At 46.1% G+C, this 13,108-nt stretch overlaps 1 protein-coding gene across 7 annotated transcripts in view; it reads right to left on the bottom strand.

Annotated features, from left to right (window-relative positions):
• The window catches only part of ADAMTS18 (ADAM metallopeptidase with thrombospondin type 1 motif 18), a 138,762-nt gene extending 126,036 nt beyond the window's left edge, over nucleotides 1-12,726 (bottom strand). For 2 of the 7 annotated variants that reach the window (XM_074370381.1, XM_074370380.1), the window contains exons 1-3: nucleotides 10,706-12,726; nucleotides 10,504-10,609; nucleotides 7,287-7,603 (exon numbers count right to left, since the gene is read on the bottom strand). In XM_074370381.1, the coding sequence (XP_074226482.1) occupies nucleotides 7,287-7,603; nucleotides 10,504-10,609; nucleotides 10,706-10,795 (513 nt within the window). In that variant the 5' untranslated portion in view covers nucleotides 10,796-12,726. Of the gene's footprint in view, nucleotides 1-3,339; nucleotides 3,460-7,286; nucleotides 7,604-10,503; nucleotides 10,610-10,705 lie in introns of those variants that run through there. The other 5 variants (XM_074370379.1, XM_074370383.1, XM_074370382.1 and 2 more) reach the window with 5 other exon arrangements.
• Between the last annotated feature and the right edge of the window lie 382 nt (nucleotides 12,727-13,108).

The raw sequence follows: 13,108 nt of genomic DNA, 5'->3' as shown, positions 1-13,108 counted from the left end.
GGGGAGAGTGAAGGGGGAGGGGACGAAGAGGTACAAACTACTATGTGTAAAATAAACAAGCTACAAGGATATAGTATACAGCCAAGGAATATAGCCAAGATTTTATAATAACTATAAATGGACTATAAACTTTAAAAATTATGAATCACTATATTGTACACCTGTAACATTATAATATTACTCACCAATTATAACTCAGTAAAAAAGAAAACAAAAACAAAAAGAAGAATTGAGGATGAAGCTCATCACAGATTGTCACAACCCTCAGAGACAGTCACCACTGCCACTGCACAGATGACAAGACTGAGGTGCATCGGTCCAGAGACCGATGTTCAGCGGCCATTCTCTAAGAGGCAGAGAGGAGGAAGAACGGGCCTTTCACCCTCCCATGGGAGTACCCTTCTAATCAGCTTGGGAGTCCTGCTCTCCACCAGGAACCTTGGGGATATCTTTTAAAAAGAGACTGGCTGTCATTTTGCTAGAAGTGTTGTCATGAGCAAATAATTACCTTCACAAATCATGTCTGAAGAAGGCATACAGGAAAGAGGGGGGAAAAAAAGGCTTTTTATCCTTGATGAATCAGGTCATAACCTAAGAAAGCATCTCCGATGTTGGGTCCGCCTGTACCCCAAAACTGAGAAATACAAAGCAGTCTAATCCGTAGTTTCACGTGATCTTCTCAAATGACCAGAAAGTTCCAAGGGGGTGTGTGTGTCATGCAGCAAGCCTCTGCTCGTTAATGAGGCCCCACAGAGCAGCACAGCCTGCTTGATTTCTGCCTGTCTGGACTAAGGTCATTTACCTTTAGCCCTTTTATGAATGGAAATCAGTTTTGCAAAGACTACTGGGCAGCAGTGACCAGCAACAGACAACGCAACAGCTGAGCTTTTGGAGTCGTAAAATACCTCTGAAAAAGGGAGATCAAAGGGTCCCTACTGCCTACTGAAACCCACCTGCTTCTACAGCTCCTTGCAGGGACCCAGCCTCTCTGCACAATGGGTCCCTGCAATCATAGTCCAAAAAGGCCACTGGTAAGAAAGAGACAATGGGGACATTAGGGCAGCCAGCCATGGAGGAGAAACCTCACTCACAGTTTAATTGTTGGGGACAAAGTAAAAAGAAAGAAAGGAAAACCAAGTGGCAGAACTGGACGGTCTGCATTAGGAATGAAGGCTGGAGGGACGGTGTGGTACTTGTTTGACTCTGAGTCCCGGATGCGGTGCCGAAGCTGGATCCTAATCGGAGACTAGACAGAAGATGCCAAAGGAACAGCACTGCGATCTGTCTCGCCAGCTGGGCCGTCACCGAGGTTATTAACCAGAAGTAAAGAACCAACACATCCCAGATCCAGGCGGAAATGCAAAACCGGTGACAGTGTTGGCATGCCTCTTCACTTGATTTTCACTTCGAGAATGGAGCTGGGTGTCAGAAGCCTTTTCAGCAAGAGGTGTATTTCCCCAACTGGAAGATGTGGTAATTAGATTTATTAGGTACCAATAAGGTGCAAATAACCGGAGACCTAAAAATTGCTCTTTAGTGGTGAACCGTGGAGCCCTGGGCAAATTTGATGGAAGCATGGCTTAAAAGCGGGGATGGGACAGCAGTCAAACTAGTATCAAAATTCCACATCCTGGAGCGCCACAATGCATGTCAGCACATTAAAAGGTGTGAAATGTATTACAGAAAAGACATTTGCTTAATCAAATTTGAACCTAAAGTTTCCTGAATCTTTGGGACTATATGGCCACTTAGAGTCATAAAACCCTTTTATTCCTGGAACACCTCCTAATTGGAGGTGTTAGAAATCAGCACCTAATACTGCAGCATCTCTTTGGGGAATCCTTGCTTTGGTGCTTTTCTTGTCACTCCCAGACTAAGAGAAACTCCTCAAAAAAAGTTTCCACAACCAAAGAAGTTAGGGAAACTTGTTAAAAGAGAGTTAAACAAACATCTTTAATGTAGGACGTTTCTGAGTTCTTAATATGCTGATCTAACACTGTACCTCAGGAAGTCTTTGTTCCAGGGCTCTGCTGAATCACAGCTTAGTTCAAAATAGAATAGCAATTTCTAGGTCTAAAATCACCACTCCATTTCCTCCTGGGAACAAAGTCCCATGAACCTGCATACAGAATCCATCTTGCTCACAGCTTTCTACACTGTGTTACGAACAGTACCTGCTGTAACAGAGGCTCATCGATAGCTGTGGAATGACAGAATCATTCAGTGTGTCTTTCCAGTCAGTTCTCCAAATACCACATTTCCACTACCTTTCAGAAAAGGGAGCAATCTGTCAAACCAACAGCAATTATGAAAACAATCTGCCTGTGTGTTCAGTGTCTTAATCTGATGGTCCGCTAATGTTCTTATGCATTAGAATCACTTGGAGAATTAAAAATACACACTCCTGGGCCCAGCCTCCCTGATCTTCTGTTATGGGTAAAGAAATTTAAATTTTCAACATTTAAAGTGATTCTAATGCAGCTGATCACACTCTGAAAATCACTGTCCTCATAAAAAAAAAAAAGGAGCACGGAGGTGGAACATTTTTGGGTAGAAGGAAATGTATGTAAGAAGAAAGACACAGATTTGTTCTAGCATCCCAGAAAACAAAATTAAGAAGTACAAGTCAAAGTCTTAAGAAGGTAGGTTGCAGTTCAACATCAAAATGAATTGTCTCCTGACAATGGCGTGGGCTTCCTAGATGTAGTGACTGTCTCATCAACGTGGTCGTCAAGAAGCTGGGTACAGTAGAAAGAACGTACATGGCAGAGAGTGATGTGATGAGATTAGTTTAATCTGCAACCCTGAGATTCTGGGGGCAAAGTTCTGCAAACCCAGATAACTGTCACAGAGTGTAAGGCAGTCAGGAGTAGGGGGCAGTAGTAGGCTGGAGAGAGCTTGCTTCTGCTTAAAGGCACTCAACATTTTAAAAACCATCGCCCCCAAACACAATGGTAGGCAGGATTTACTCATGGAAGTTTGCAGCTCCTGTCTGTTCAATTATTCCAAGTAAATAACTGCCTACCTAACTCCTGAGTAAAATGAGACCCATCATTATGGGGGGGGGGCAGGGAGTGGAGGGTTACATTTTAAGAGAGAATTTTGAACATAGTTTGTGAGTTATAAATTCCCTGCCAAAGAAATCCTAGCTACTGATTTCTAGCAGATGGACTGACTGATTGATTGATTTCACTATTATAACCCTTCCACCCTTTCTCACTCTCTCCTGGGGTTTCCCAAGCAGTCAAGATAATGGTTTTCCTACTGGTACTTTTTTATCTAAAGGTGACTTACTACTTTTTTAATATATACAGATGCACACTAGAAGATTGCTCTCACCTCTAAGTCATTCTGATCCCAGTTGCTCAGCACCCCCCTTCTTGGTGAATTCAGGTGGAAGAAGATTCATCTCTCGGGCTGATTCACCTCCTGTCAGTTTCTGTGTTCATGGAAGAAGAGTCCTTTTCTCGTATAGCCTGTGAAATTTGATGAGTCTCTCCACCAAGCATGTTACAGACTTGTCCCTCTCCTGAATCCCTGATCACCTGCTATTCTGAATTACAGTAGTTGCTAATTCACTTTAGAGAAGATGTGAGCTCCTTGTTTGACCAAAGAAGGTGAGCAGTGTCAATGGGTTCTGGGTAACCAGAAGGATAAGAAATTCTTGCTGTTGACATGATTATTTCCATCCATCCCCAACCCTCAATGTGCCTAGTAATGAGATCCCTCCATGTGGAGCCTCCAGCAATCTCACACTGCTCACTACTGCTGTTCGATAGTGTTTCAAAAGCAGGTCAATGCATTGTTAGTGTTTCATAGCCATAGTACCAAAGATGCTAAGATGGCAAAATCAAATGTTTACCTTGCCTCATCTATTTTTCCTATTCACAGGGAAAGGAAAAAACACCCCAATTTGGGCTGAAAACATTGATAGGAATCCCCCACTTTGGAAAGTTTGCTTTATGCCACTTTGCTTTTACATTAAGTATCTGTTTTCATGAGCCAAAAGAAATCCCAAGAGAAGTTTTGCTTTTATGAATAAAGACCCAAAACAAAAATAGCCTTCAGCACTGGTTTGTTGGTTTTGCAGAGCCATTACAGAAGCAGTGCTCACCATAAGCAGGGAGAGGGGCAACACCAAGCTCCTTCCCCAGGATCTGCACTCAGCATCTCCGCATCAAGTCCATAGCTTTGAACTGTGTCTGTGAGCATTTGCACTTGATGTCAATTTACCTTTTTTGTACATTTATTACTAAAATGTGTCCTAAGGTAATTATTTCTTTCCTTTGGATATCTTGGCTTACAAAACGTTGCATAGACTTTCGGGTAACAGGGTAAACCTGTATCCTATATATGTCCATATATGATATATCTCACAAAAGAGGGTATACAAATGGCCAATAAGCATAAGAAAGGATACTCAACTTCATTAACCATCAGAACATGCACACTAGACCCATAATGAGGCATCACATCATAGTCATCAATCTAAGAGGCTTCAATGGAAAAGACAAACAATAGCAAGTGCTGGTGAGGATATGGAGCAACTGGAACTCTCATACAGTGGGGTGTAAATTGTTTCAAAGTGCAACCATTTTGCAAAGCTGCTTGGCAGAATCTAGTAAAACAGAATATATAAATACCCTATGACCCAGCCACTCCAGTCTTTGGTATGTTTCCCTAAGCCAACCAAAAGGCATAGACAAGAATGTTCAGTAGTATTGCTCAGAACAGCCTCAAACTGAAAACAATTCGAATGTCCACCAACCATTAGATAGAAACAACACAGAATATTCATACAGAGGAGTCTTGTGCGACCCTCTCCTACTTATGTAAAATTTCACAATAGGTGAAATTAAAGTATGTCAGAAATTAGGACAGCAGTTACTTCTGGTGGACAGTGATTTAGAAGGGGGTCAGGGGGGTCTTCTGGAGCCCTGGTTATGTCTCGTTTTATGTGGTTGTTGATCTTTGATCTTACAGGAGTATGAACTTTAAAAAAATTCATTAGGCTGTACTTGACAATTTTTGCATTTTTCTGTACATTTTTGCACTAGTCTGTATATACATTACACTTCAATGCGAGATTACCAACATAAAAACAAAGTGATGTCTCAGCTTCTCAGTTGTGGTTCTATTCTCTTGTTTCACTCTTCTTACAGTTTAATGGAAGATAGATGCATGCATTTGTATTTTGCAGTTGTTTGGCAGGGATGGGTGGAGGTGTGTCATGCAAAGCTTGATATTCTCCTGACCTCATACTAAGTGGTCCCTAATGGGGTCAATCAATTAGATAATTAAGAGTCAGATGCCAAGAGATGGTAGTGGTCTTAGAAATCATTTTCCATGGTTCAGGAGAGGAAACTGAGGCCTAGAGAAGTCAAGTCAATTAGGGATATGCAGCTGGCTTGTTGAAAAGTAGGAACAGAATCTGAGTTTCATGAATTCAATTTATATCAGCCTGATACACAGGCAGATGTGGTTGCCAATTCCTTCTTTCACCTGTCACAGAGAGGGAAATGTTTACCTTGCCTCATTCTGTGTGTTAAGTGGTCATTTGTTCCTTCTTCAAAAGTGCATCTTCTCCTTAGAAGAAATAACCCAACATCTATTAATATGAGACAGTTGATCAGATTTCTTATACTCACAGAGAGCAGAATCCTGAGAGCTAAACATGGGTAGACGAAGTTCTGCTGAAACTAGAACAGCCATAGAGCAAGTGTTTCCTTCCAGGAATTCCTGCCACATTTCCCATGTAAGAAGTCACTTAATCCCCAGAGCCCTGTGATGTAAACCCTCTTGTTATTATTACCTTTTTTAGAGAGAAAGAGACTAAGGCACAGAGAGGTTAATAACTTGCCCAAGGTCCTACTAGTAAAGCGCTAGTGTGAAAATGACCGTGGGCAGACTGCTCGTAACCACTGTCTTCTGTGGAATGGGGGAGTTTAAACTGCTATGGCAGAGTGTCTAAGTTCCTTCTGAAGATGTTAGGATATCAGAATGGACAGAAGAGAGGGAAATACTGGAGGGTGTATTTCCCTCCAACCAAACCAACCAAACAACAACAAAAACAAGATATATTCATGTGTGGGGGCCACCTATGTGTGTATAACCATGTTATTATAACCTATGTATTATATGTTATTATAGTAACATGCATGTTATTATGACCTATATAGTATATATAGGTCATTAATAATCCATATGATTCATTTAAACAGATGAAACAGGAAATGTTTGAATCTTTTTTGTCTTATTTTTCTTATCCTCTATACTTTATAGACTATACCAAAAAATATCCTAATTCTGGTGGTGATAAAAATATTTAAGCTAAATTTCAAGCCGCAATAGGAAATGAAAGTTAAATAATAAAGCTTCAGTGAGCCAAGAACATGGGCGTCCTTAATCACCAGCACCTAAGCCACTCCTTCTTGCTCTGACATAATCCATCATGTACACTACTAATTACATCCTCAACTGGGCTTTCTCATGTTTTCCTTCTCCCGGTCATGCCAGAGCACGACCAGTGTGTGTCTCAACACACATCAACTCTTCTGTCAGTTGCAGACACTTGCTAATTGCAACACCAGAGGAAATCCACCAAACACCATTTATTGCCTCATATATGATTCAATTCTGAGACAAGTATCATTTACACCAATATTCTTGTCCTGGAGCTCAATAGTTGAGGATCACACTGAGGAAATGACACTTGTCCTAAATGCTTTTTAAGTGTTCTGCCTTCCTGGATACCACGCTCACTCCCGCCAGCCCTTGAACATGCCACACTGCACTCGGTAAGGCGTCTTACGTGAGCAAGACAACATGAACAGATTAGTTAAGAGAGAACGAAAAGCCTCCCTTGCACAGGGAAGGGTGGGCTTCACAGGCTGTGAAATCTATCTTGTATCACATACAGTCTGCGTGTTTCAAAGCACCGTGGACACCCGCAGCTTGTTTTATATAAAGCCTGGCCTCTCAAGACTTCCCAAAGCGAATGGCATCCATCAACTTAATTTCCTTGGGGATTGTCTCAAACATGGAGAAAGAAGAGGCCCAGACTATTAAACATCAAAAGAACATTCTAAATGATAATTAAAGTTCTATTATATTTTCCTTTTCTGGGAGCAGATTAGATTAACTCAATTGAGAATATTATACATATCAAAGCTGACAGTGTCAACGTGTGGAGTTGACAGGAAGGACACAATATTGCAGGCATCTGTTCACTCAAGTTACACAAAACACAGGAAAGAGGGAGCTGACTCCGAGTCGGGGGTGCTTACCAAGCCGGCACACGTAGACACAGCGACGGAGGACGAGCTGTCGTTTCGGATAAATCCCTGATAGAAACATCGCGGCACTGAGGGTTCCCGAGGCTCTGAAGCACCATCCTTTCCAAGTACCTGGACGATAAAGTGACTGCTCAAAATCGCCGAGGGTGTAAGTTCTAAGTGTAGTTCCTGTCCAAATGCTGAAAATCGGTAATGCAGGGAGCTGCTGGCAGTCTGCGCGGACCGCTTTTTCCTGCCGTTGTGCAAAATGTCGTGTGAAATATATGACCCGCCCGAGTCCACTTCTACCGGCGTGACAAAGACGTAATCTGCAATGGGAAAGGTTTGGCTGTCAGCACCCAGAGCCCACAACGCCAAAGGGTCCCTTTCCAGCAGGCTGACAAAGCAATGCACCGCTTAGAGGGATCTTTGTTTCCGTTGCCGTGCCCTCAGACTACATTTAATTCAGAGCAGCTCATGACAAGGAGAATCTTGCTGGCTTGACAATTAGCTCTGCCCCAGCAATTCCTGCAGAAACTCAAAGTCAAGCACAATCTTGATGAATGTCAAGAATGTCTGTGGACAATACAACTCTCACGCTCTGCAGAGAGACGGACTTTTTATATACTAGTCATAGAGCCATCCACACATAAAGTTGACTTGGGGGAGACAATATTAATAAATACAAAACCACAAAGCAAAGAAAGGAATGCTTTTTTTGCCAAAGAGATGATATCTTTGTGTTTCAACTACATTGGGAGCATTTCGGCAATGGGGGCAGAGTTTAAATTTCAAACGATAACTCACAGTGCTGAGTAATTTGAGATGCAGTTTCAGATAATTAACAAGTAACTGCAGTTCTATATTTCCAGAATTAATTATATGTGATAATAAAACTCCGGCACTTGTATCACTCAACATTTTACAATGAGCTTCACTGGGACAATTCCATTTAATTGTCAGCATAAAATAGAGTGGATACATAAAAATGCCTCGAAATTGTCAGAAATCTCCTATACAGCCTGACGTTTAAAATTGCTCAGACATGTTGGCGGGGGCGTGTCAGATCAGGGGACACCTGGAAAGACATGTTTAAAAATACCTTCACCACTGCTCCCTAGAGCAGCACTACCTGCTGCCTGTCCCAGAAAGGAGGCGCTAAACAACAGATCCGCTGCTTGAAAAAAAACCGAGGCCAGGCCACTGTTTTCTATCACACAACATTGAAACTGAAAAGTATCATCCCACCAAATGACTTGGAAAATGCCCTCTGTGCATTAAAAAACGCTCTGCCTTTCCACTTTCTAGGGACAGAATGGGAAACTAATCTGGAATGTGTTTTGAAAGATTCCAAATAACTAAGAGGCACATTTGAGTCACTTGGGTCCTTGGTTACTGGAGGAGGAAAAGAAAAGAGGAATTTCCTTTCTCCCAAAAAGGTCAACAACCAACAACCAAAAACAAACAAACATAAAACCTGTAAGGAATGAACAGAAGCCGTGTAGCTAGCAGAGATCCATGAGTGATAGTCTAATTGGATCTATGTTTGAAAAAAAAAAAATCCCACTATGACAATAGTTTTCAGCTGTGTTCTACTGGGTATGAACTATCTGTGACTTACTGTTTGAGAAATTCTCATTCTTAAAATAGTCTTTAGATTCTCCCCATTTTCTCCTTCACTTCTTTAACTAGAAACACTATCTAATGGTTCATGCATATAAATAATTGAAAAAAAAAGTTTTCTCTTTTCTTCACCTTAACAAATTGGGCAGGTTATACACGATTTCTCTTCTCTTAAAAATCTCTATTATGTTGCTTCCCTGGTAGGTGGCTCTTGAAGAGACACCTTTTCTTAGCAACAGACCATCTCCACCCCGCTAAAACCGAACTGTGAAAACCATCCCTCACCTACACTCCAGACAGACTCTCTACAACAAGTGAACTCTTACCTCCTTGTCCATAACCATGGGCAACTCTGCCTGCTCTTAGTCGGGAGAACTTGCAGGAGCCTTATCCAGCCAGCCTTCCGCAGAAGTAGCCTGCAAAGCCCCCCACCCACACACCTGCTGCTAGTTTGTTTCCAAGGGGAGAATGAGCAGGCTGAGGGGAACATTCAGTCCTTGATGGAAAAATGGGGGCAGTCAGAGCGTCTGTAATGAGTGAGCTGATTAATCAGCTCAGGGGCTGCCTAAAGATGAGGTCCTTACAGGTGACAGCTGAAACGGAGGGGACCTCCAACCTGATGAAACGATGAAGAGTTGTTCTAGAAAATGCAGCCAGCCTCTCTGGTTGGAAAAAAGCGAATTCTTGGCTTTCCCCTGTCCCCCCATTCACCCACTCCCTGACACAGCCTTTCTCCAGGACTCTGCCATTCCCCACTCTCCCAAGAAGGATCCCTGGTCCCCAAACAGGAGGACCAGACAGGAGAAGGCGATAACCCTGCAAGGCTAAAAACTACAAAGCCCCAGCTGGACATCAGGCTCCTGTTATAGATACCTTGGCTCCGGGATCAGCTGTTCTCCGCTAGCTGGGGAACAATGGAAACAAGGATTTCCCTTCCAGGCGCCAGGGTGAAGTTAATAAATGACAGAAGTTAAAGGTGTTTTGGAGATTTGCAGCTCGGGAACCTCAAAAGACATGTCCCCCGTCCCCCTCCCCCCTCCCAACCTCAGAGACCTCAAGCTACCTGCTCTCCTCTTTAAAAGCCATCTCTGGGAATCACGACACTAGGGTAAAGAGAAGGATAGAAGAGAGGAAAGGGAGAAAAGGGACAGGAGTGGTGAGGGGGGAGGGAAGACTGGGGGAAGGGAAGATGGGGGAGCAAGGGGCATGTTCTTTCTTCCCCCACCAAGAATTCGTTCCTGCCGGCTTTTCCGGAAGAGGAAAGAAATGAGGAAGGTGTCTTTTAGTATCAGCCACCTGGTCAGTGTCCACTCACTTTCTAATTTCTCTCCACAGCAAGAATTTTTTTTTAACCCGCCGTCTGTGAACGAGGGAAAGTATTGTTTTCTCATTTATGTGACTTGAAGCTTGAGATACAGATTCTTTTGATAAATTCAGAGTCCTTGCCTCATCTCCCCTTTCTAAACAGGAACCATTTCCAGAACGCGCACACACCTGCCATGTGGCGGAGGGTGGGGGGTGAGCTTTTCTACTTGTCTCTCTTCGGGGGAAAGGAAGGGACAAAGTGCCCGGAAAGGCGCTTCTGGGATAGGGGGCGAATACGAACCGTGGTTTAATCCGCTGCTGCCGCCGCCGCCGCCGCCGCCGCCGCCGCTGTCACTGGCTAAGGCTGCGGCGACCGACGCACAGCAGAGACAGCACAGCTGGAGCGCCTGCAAGAGAAAAGGTGACCCCGCAAGTGAGGGGGCGCGGTGAGGCCGGCGTCCCCGGCCACCCCGCCGTTGGCGCGCCCCTCGACGGGCACCTGCCTTGGCTACGCGCCCCCGTCCCGCCGGCCCCCACGGCGGGCCCGAGCGGGCAGCGGGGAGGGCGCACGCGAGCAGGAGGGCGCACTCCATGGTCAGGTGCGGGCGCGGTGGCTGCGGGCGGCGCGCATTCTCCCCGCCGCCCCCGGAGCGCAGCGCTCCAGGTGCGGCGCCAGGTAGGAGCCGCCGCCTCTCACCTCGCGGGCCAGACGCGCCGGGCCTCCCCAGCTCCGGCCGGCCCCGCGCCCTCCCCTCCCGCCGGCGCCGGTCCGCGCAACGCCGCCTGCAGCTCCCGGGGGCGGGACCCGGGAGCCCCGGGTCGGGGCTGGCGCGCGCCTCCGAGCGCAGACGGCCAGGGGACTGTCCGCACCCGCCCGCCTCCGCGTCCGTCCGTGCGTCTGTCTGGGTCGGGGTGAGCGTCTGAGGTTCCCGGGGCGAGCCGCGCCAGCTGGCTCCCCCAGCGCGCCCGAGCCGAGCGCCCGCCTCTCCACCGCACGGTGATTGGCGACCGGCGGCTCCCGGGCCCGTCTGAGCCCCCGGGCTGGTGCAAGGGCGTGGGATTCCCCGCTCCCGCTCCGAGGGAGGGGGCGTAGGGGGAGGGGAGGCTGGGTGAGAGTCAGGGGGAGGGAGGGACCGACCGCCGAGGGAGGGAGGGGAGCGCCCTGGGCCAGGCTAGGAAAACGTAACTGAAGCGCACGGAGGGAAGGGCAGAGCGAGGAGAGGGTTGGGGACCGCGCAGGGAGTGGGGGCGCTCAGGTGAGCGGTGCGACTTCTTTCGCTGCCTGTGCAGACTTCTCTTTTACAAGGCTGCTGGCGAGACAGCTCAGGTATTTAGCGTTCTCATCACCTCCAAAGTGCCAGGTACCAGCCTCCCCCCTTCCCGCCCCGCTTGCTCTCGCTCACCTCGGGCCCTATCCTGTCCCAGGTGGGAATGATTAACCCCTTGCTAGGCTATGGAAACAGGGCTCAGCGGGACGCAATGTAGCCTCGCCACCCAAAGAATAATGCCGGCAGCTTGCAAACGTCAGGCTGCCTGGAGGGCTGGAAGTATGAGCCCCGTCACTGCCTGCAGCGTGTGAAAACCCGGGCTGCCTGGCGGTGGCCTCGCCTCTTCGAGCGACCATGTTTCCAACTCCTTAAGATTGAATCCTAGCCCCAGGCCCCACCCCCCTAACAGAAACCAGCCGTAAGAAACAGTCACCACCATCACCGTGAGGGCGCATCCCATTTGCTGTGTGTCTTCATTTACTCAACGCGTTTACTTGATCTTTTGATCCCTGCGGTTTGCAGTGAGGAACAAAATCTACTCCCTTTACAGGCTAATGGAAAAGACCCTCAAGGGATAACTCAATAATAATAGAACCAAAAAAGATCACTAATTCGGTATAGGAAAACAGTGGGCTTCTGAATTGCAAAGAATAACAGAATCTAATTTAGTTGGGCAGCCGTGGGGGTGGGGGAATGAGTGTAACTGTAAGATGTCTCTTAGGAGCTGATATTCCAAATAAGATCAAAGAGGGTGGGTCCGTTTTATAAAGAAAGGAGTGAGATCTTGCACGTCAGGGGAGAGAGCTCAGCGTAACTGAAGGTCTTGAAGTAGGAAACGTGCTTACAAGGATGAAGACTTCCAGGCCAGAAGGAGAAACAGAAACAGCAGATGGCCAGGTCAACAGGACCTGCTAGGCTGGGGTAAAGCACGTAGGAAACTTGGATTTAAGGTATGAGTGAGTGAGTGAGTGAGTGAGTGAGTGTGTGTGTGTGTGTGTGTGTGTGTGTTAAAAAAAATAGAATCAAGGTGAGAAATGACAGTGCTTTGGACCAGAGTGGAGACAGCAAAGGTGGATGTATACCCGGCTTCTAAGGGCACTGAGGTGGTGAAGATGAGGTGCCCGTCACAGTTTAGAACAAGTGACAGTTCAACGTGCATAGTCTGTTTCATCAGACGCAGCAGTGAAGATGTCAGCCTGGGGCTGGGGAAGCAGAGAAGGTGGCACAGCTTCTGCCTATGGGACAACTCTCCAGAAAGGCTTCATGGTGAGAAAATCAAGGTTAAACAAATCTCTTGGGTTTCACGATATAAACTGTTTAAGCTCTTGTGGCCTCCATTTTATAATCTGTAAAAGAGGAATAAACACAGTGTAGCAAAAGGATATCCCAAGGATTAAGTGAATGTTTCTCTGAGCCCTTTACAAGTGGGTTTTAAAAGTAAGAACAGATGATGCCCTGGAGTTCAGTTACTCCATCCATCCTATGTCAGACTTCAATGTAAGTCAAATCACCCACGAAGCTGGCTGAAAATGCAGATTCCTGGGCCACAAGCCATGGAAATTCTGATTCACTAGATTTGGTATTGGGCCCAAGTATGCATTTGTAGCAAGCAGCTACAGGTGATTCTAACACAGGTGA

Source organism: Camelus bactrianus, chromosome 9 (genome assembly GCF_048773025.1).
Source record: "Camelus bactrianus isolate YW-2024 breed Bactrian camel chromosome 9, ASM4877302v1, whole genome shotgun sequence".
In the NCBI taxonomy this organism is placed as follows: domain Eukaryota; kingdom Metazoa; phylum Chordata; class Mammalia; order Artiodactyla; family Camelidae; genus Camelus; species Camelus bactrianus.
The sequence above is the reverse complement of the archived record's forward strand: the minus strand, read 5'-3'. Positions and strand labels throughout refer to the sequence as shown.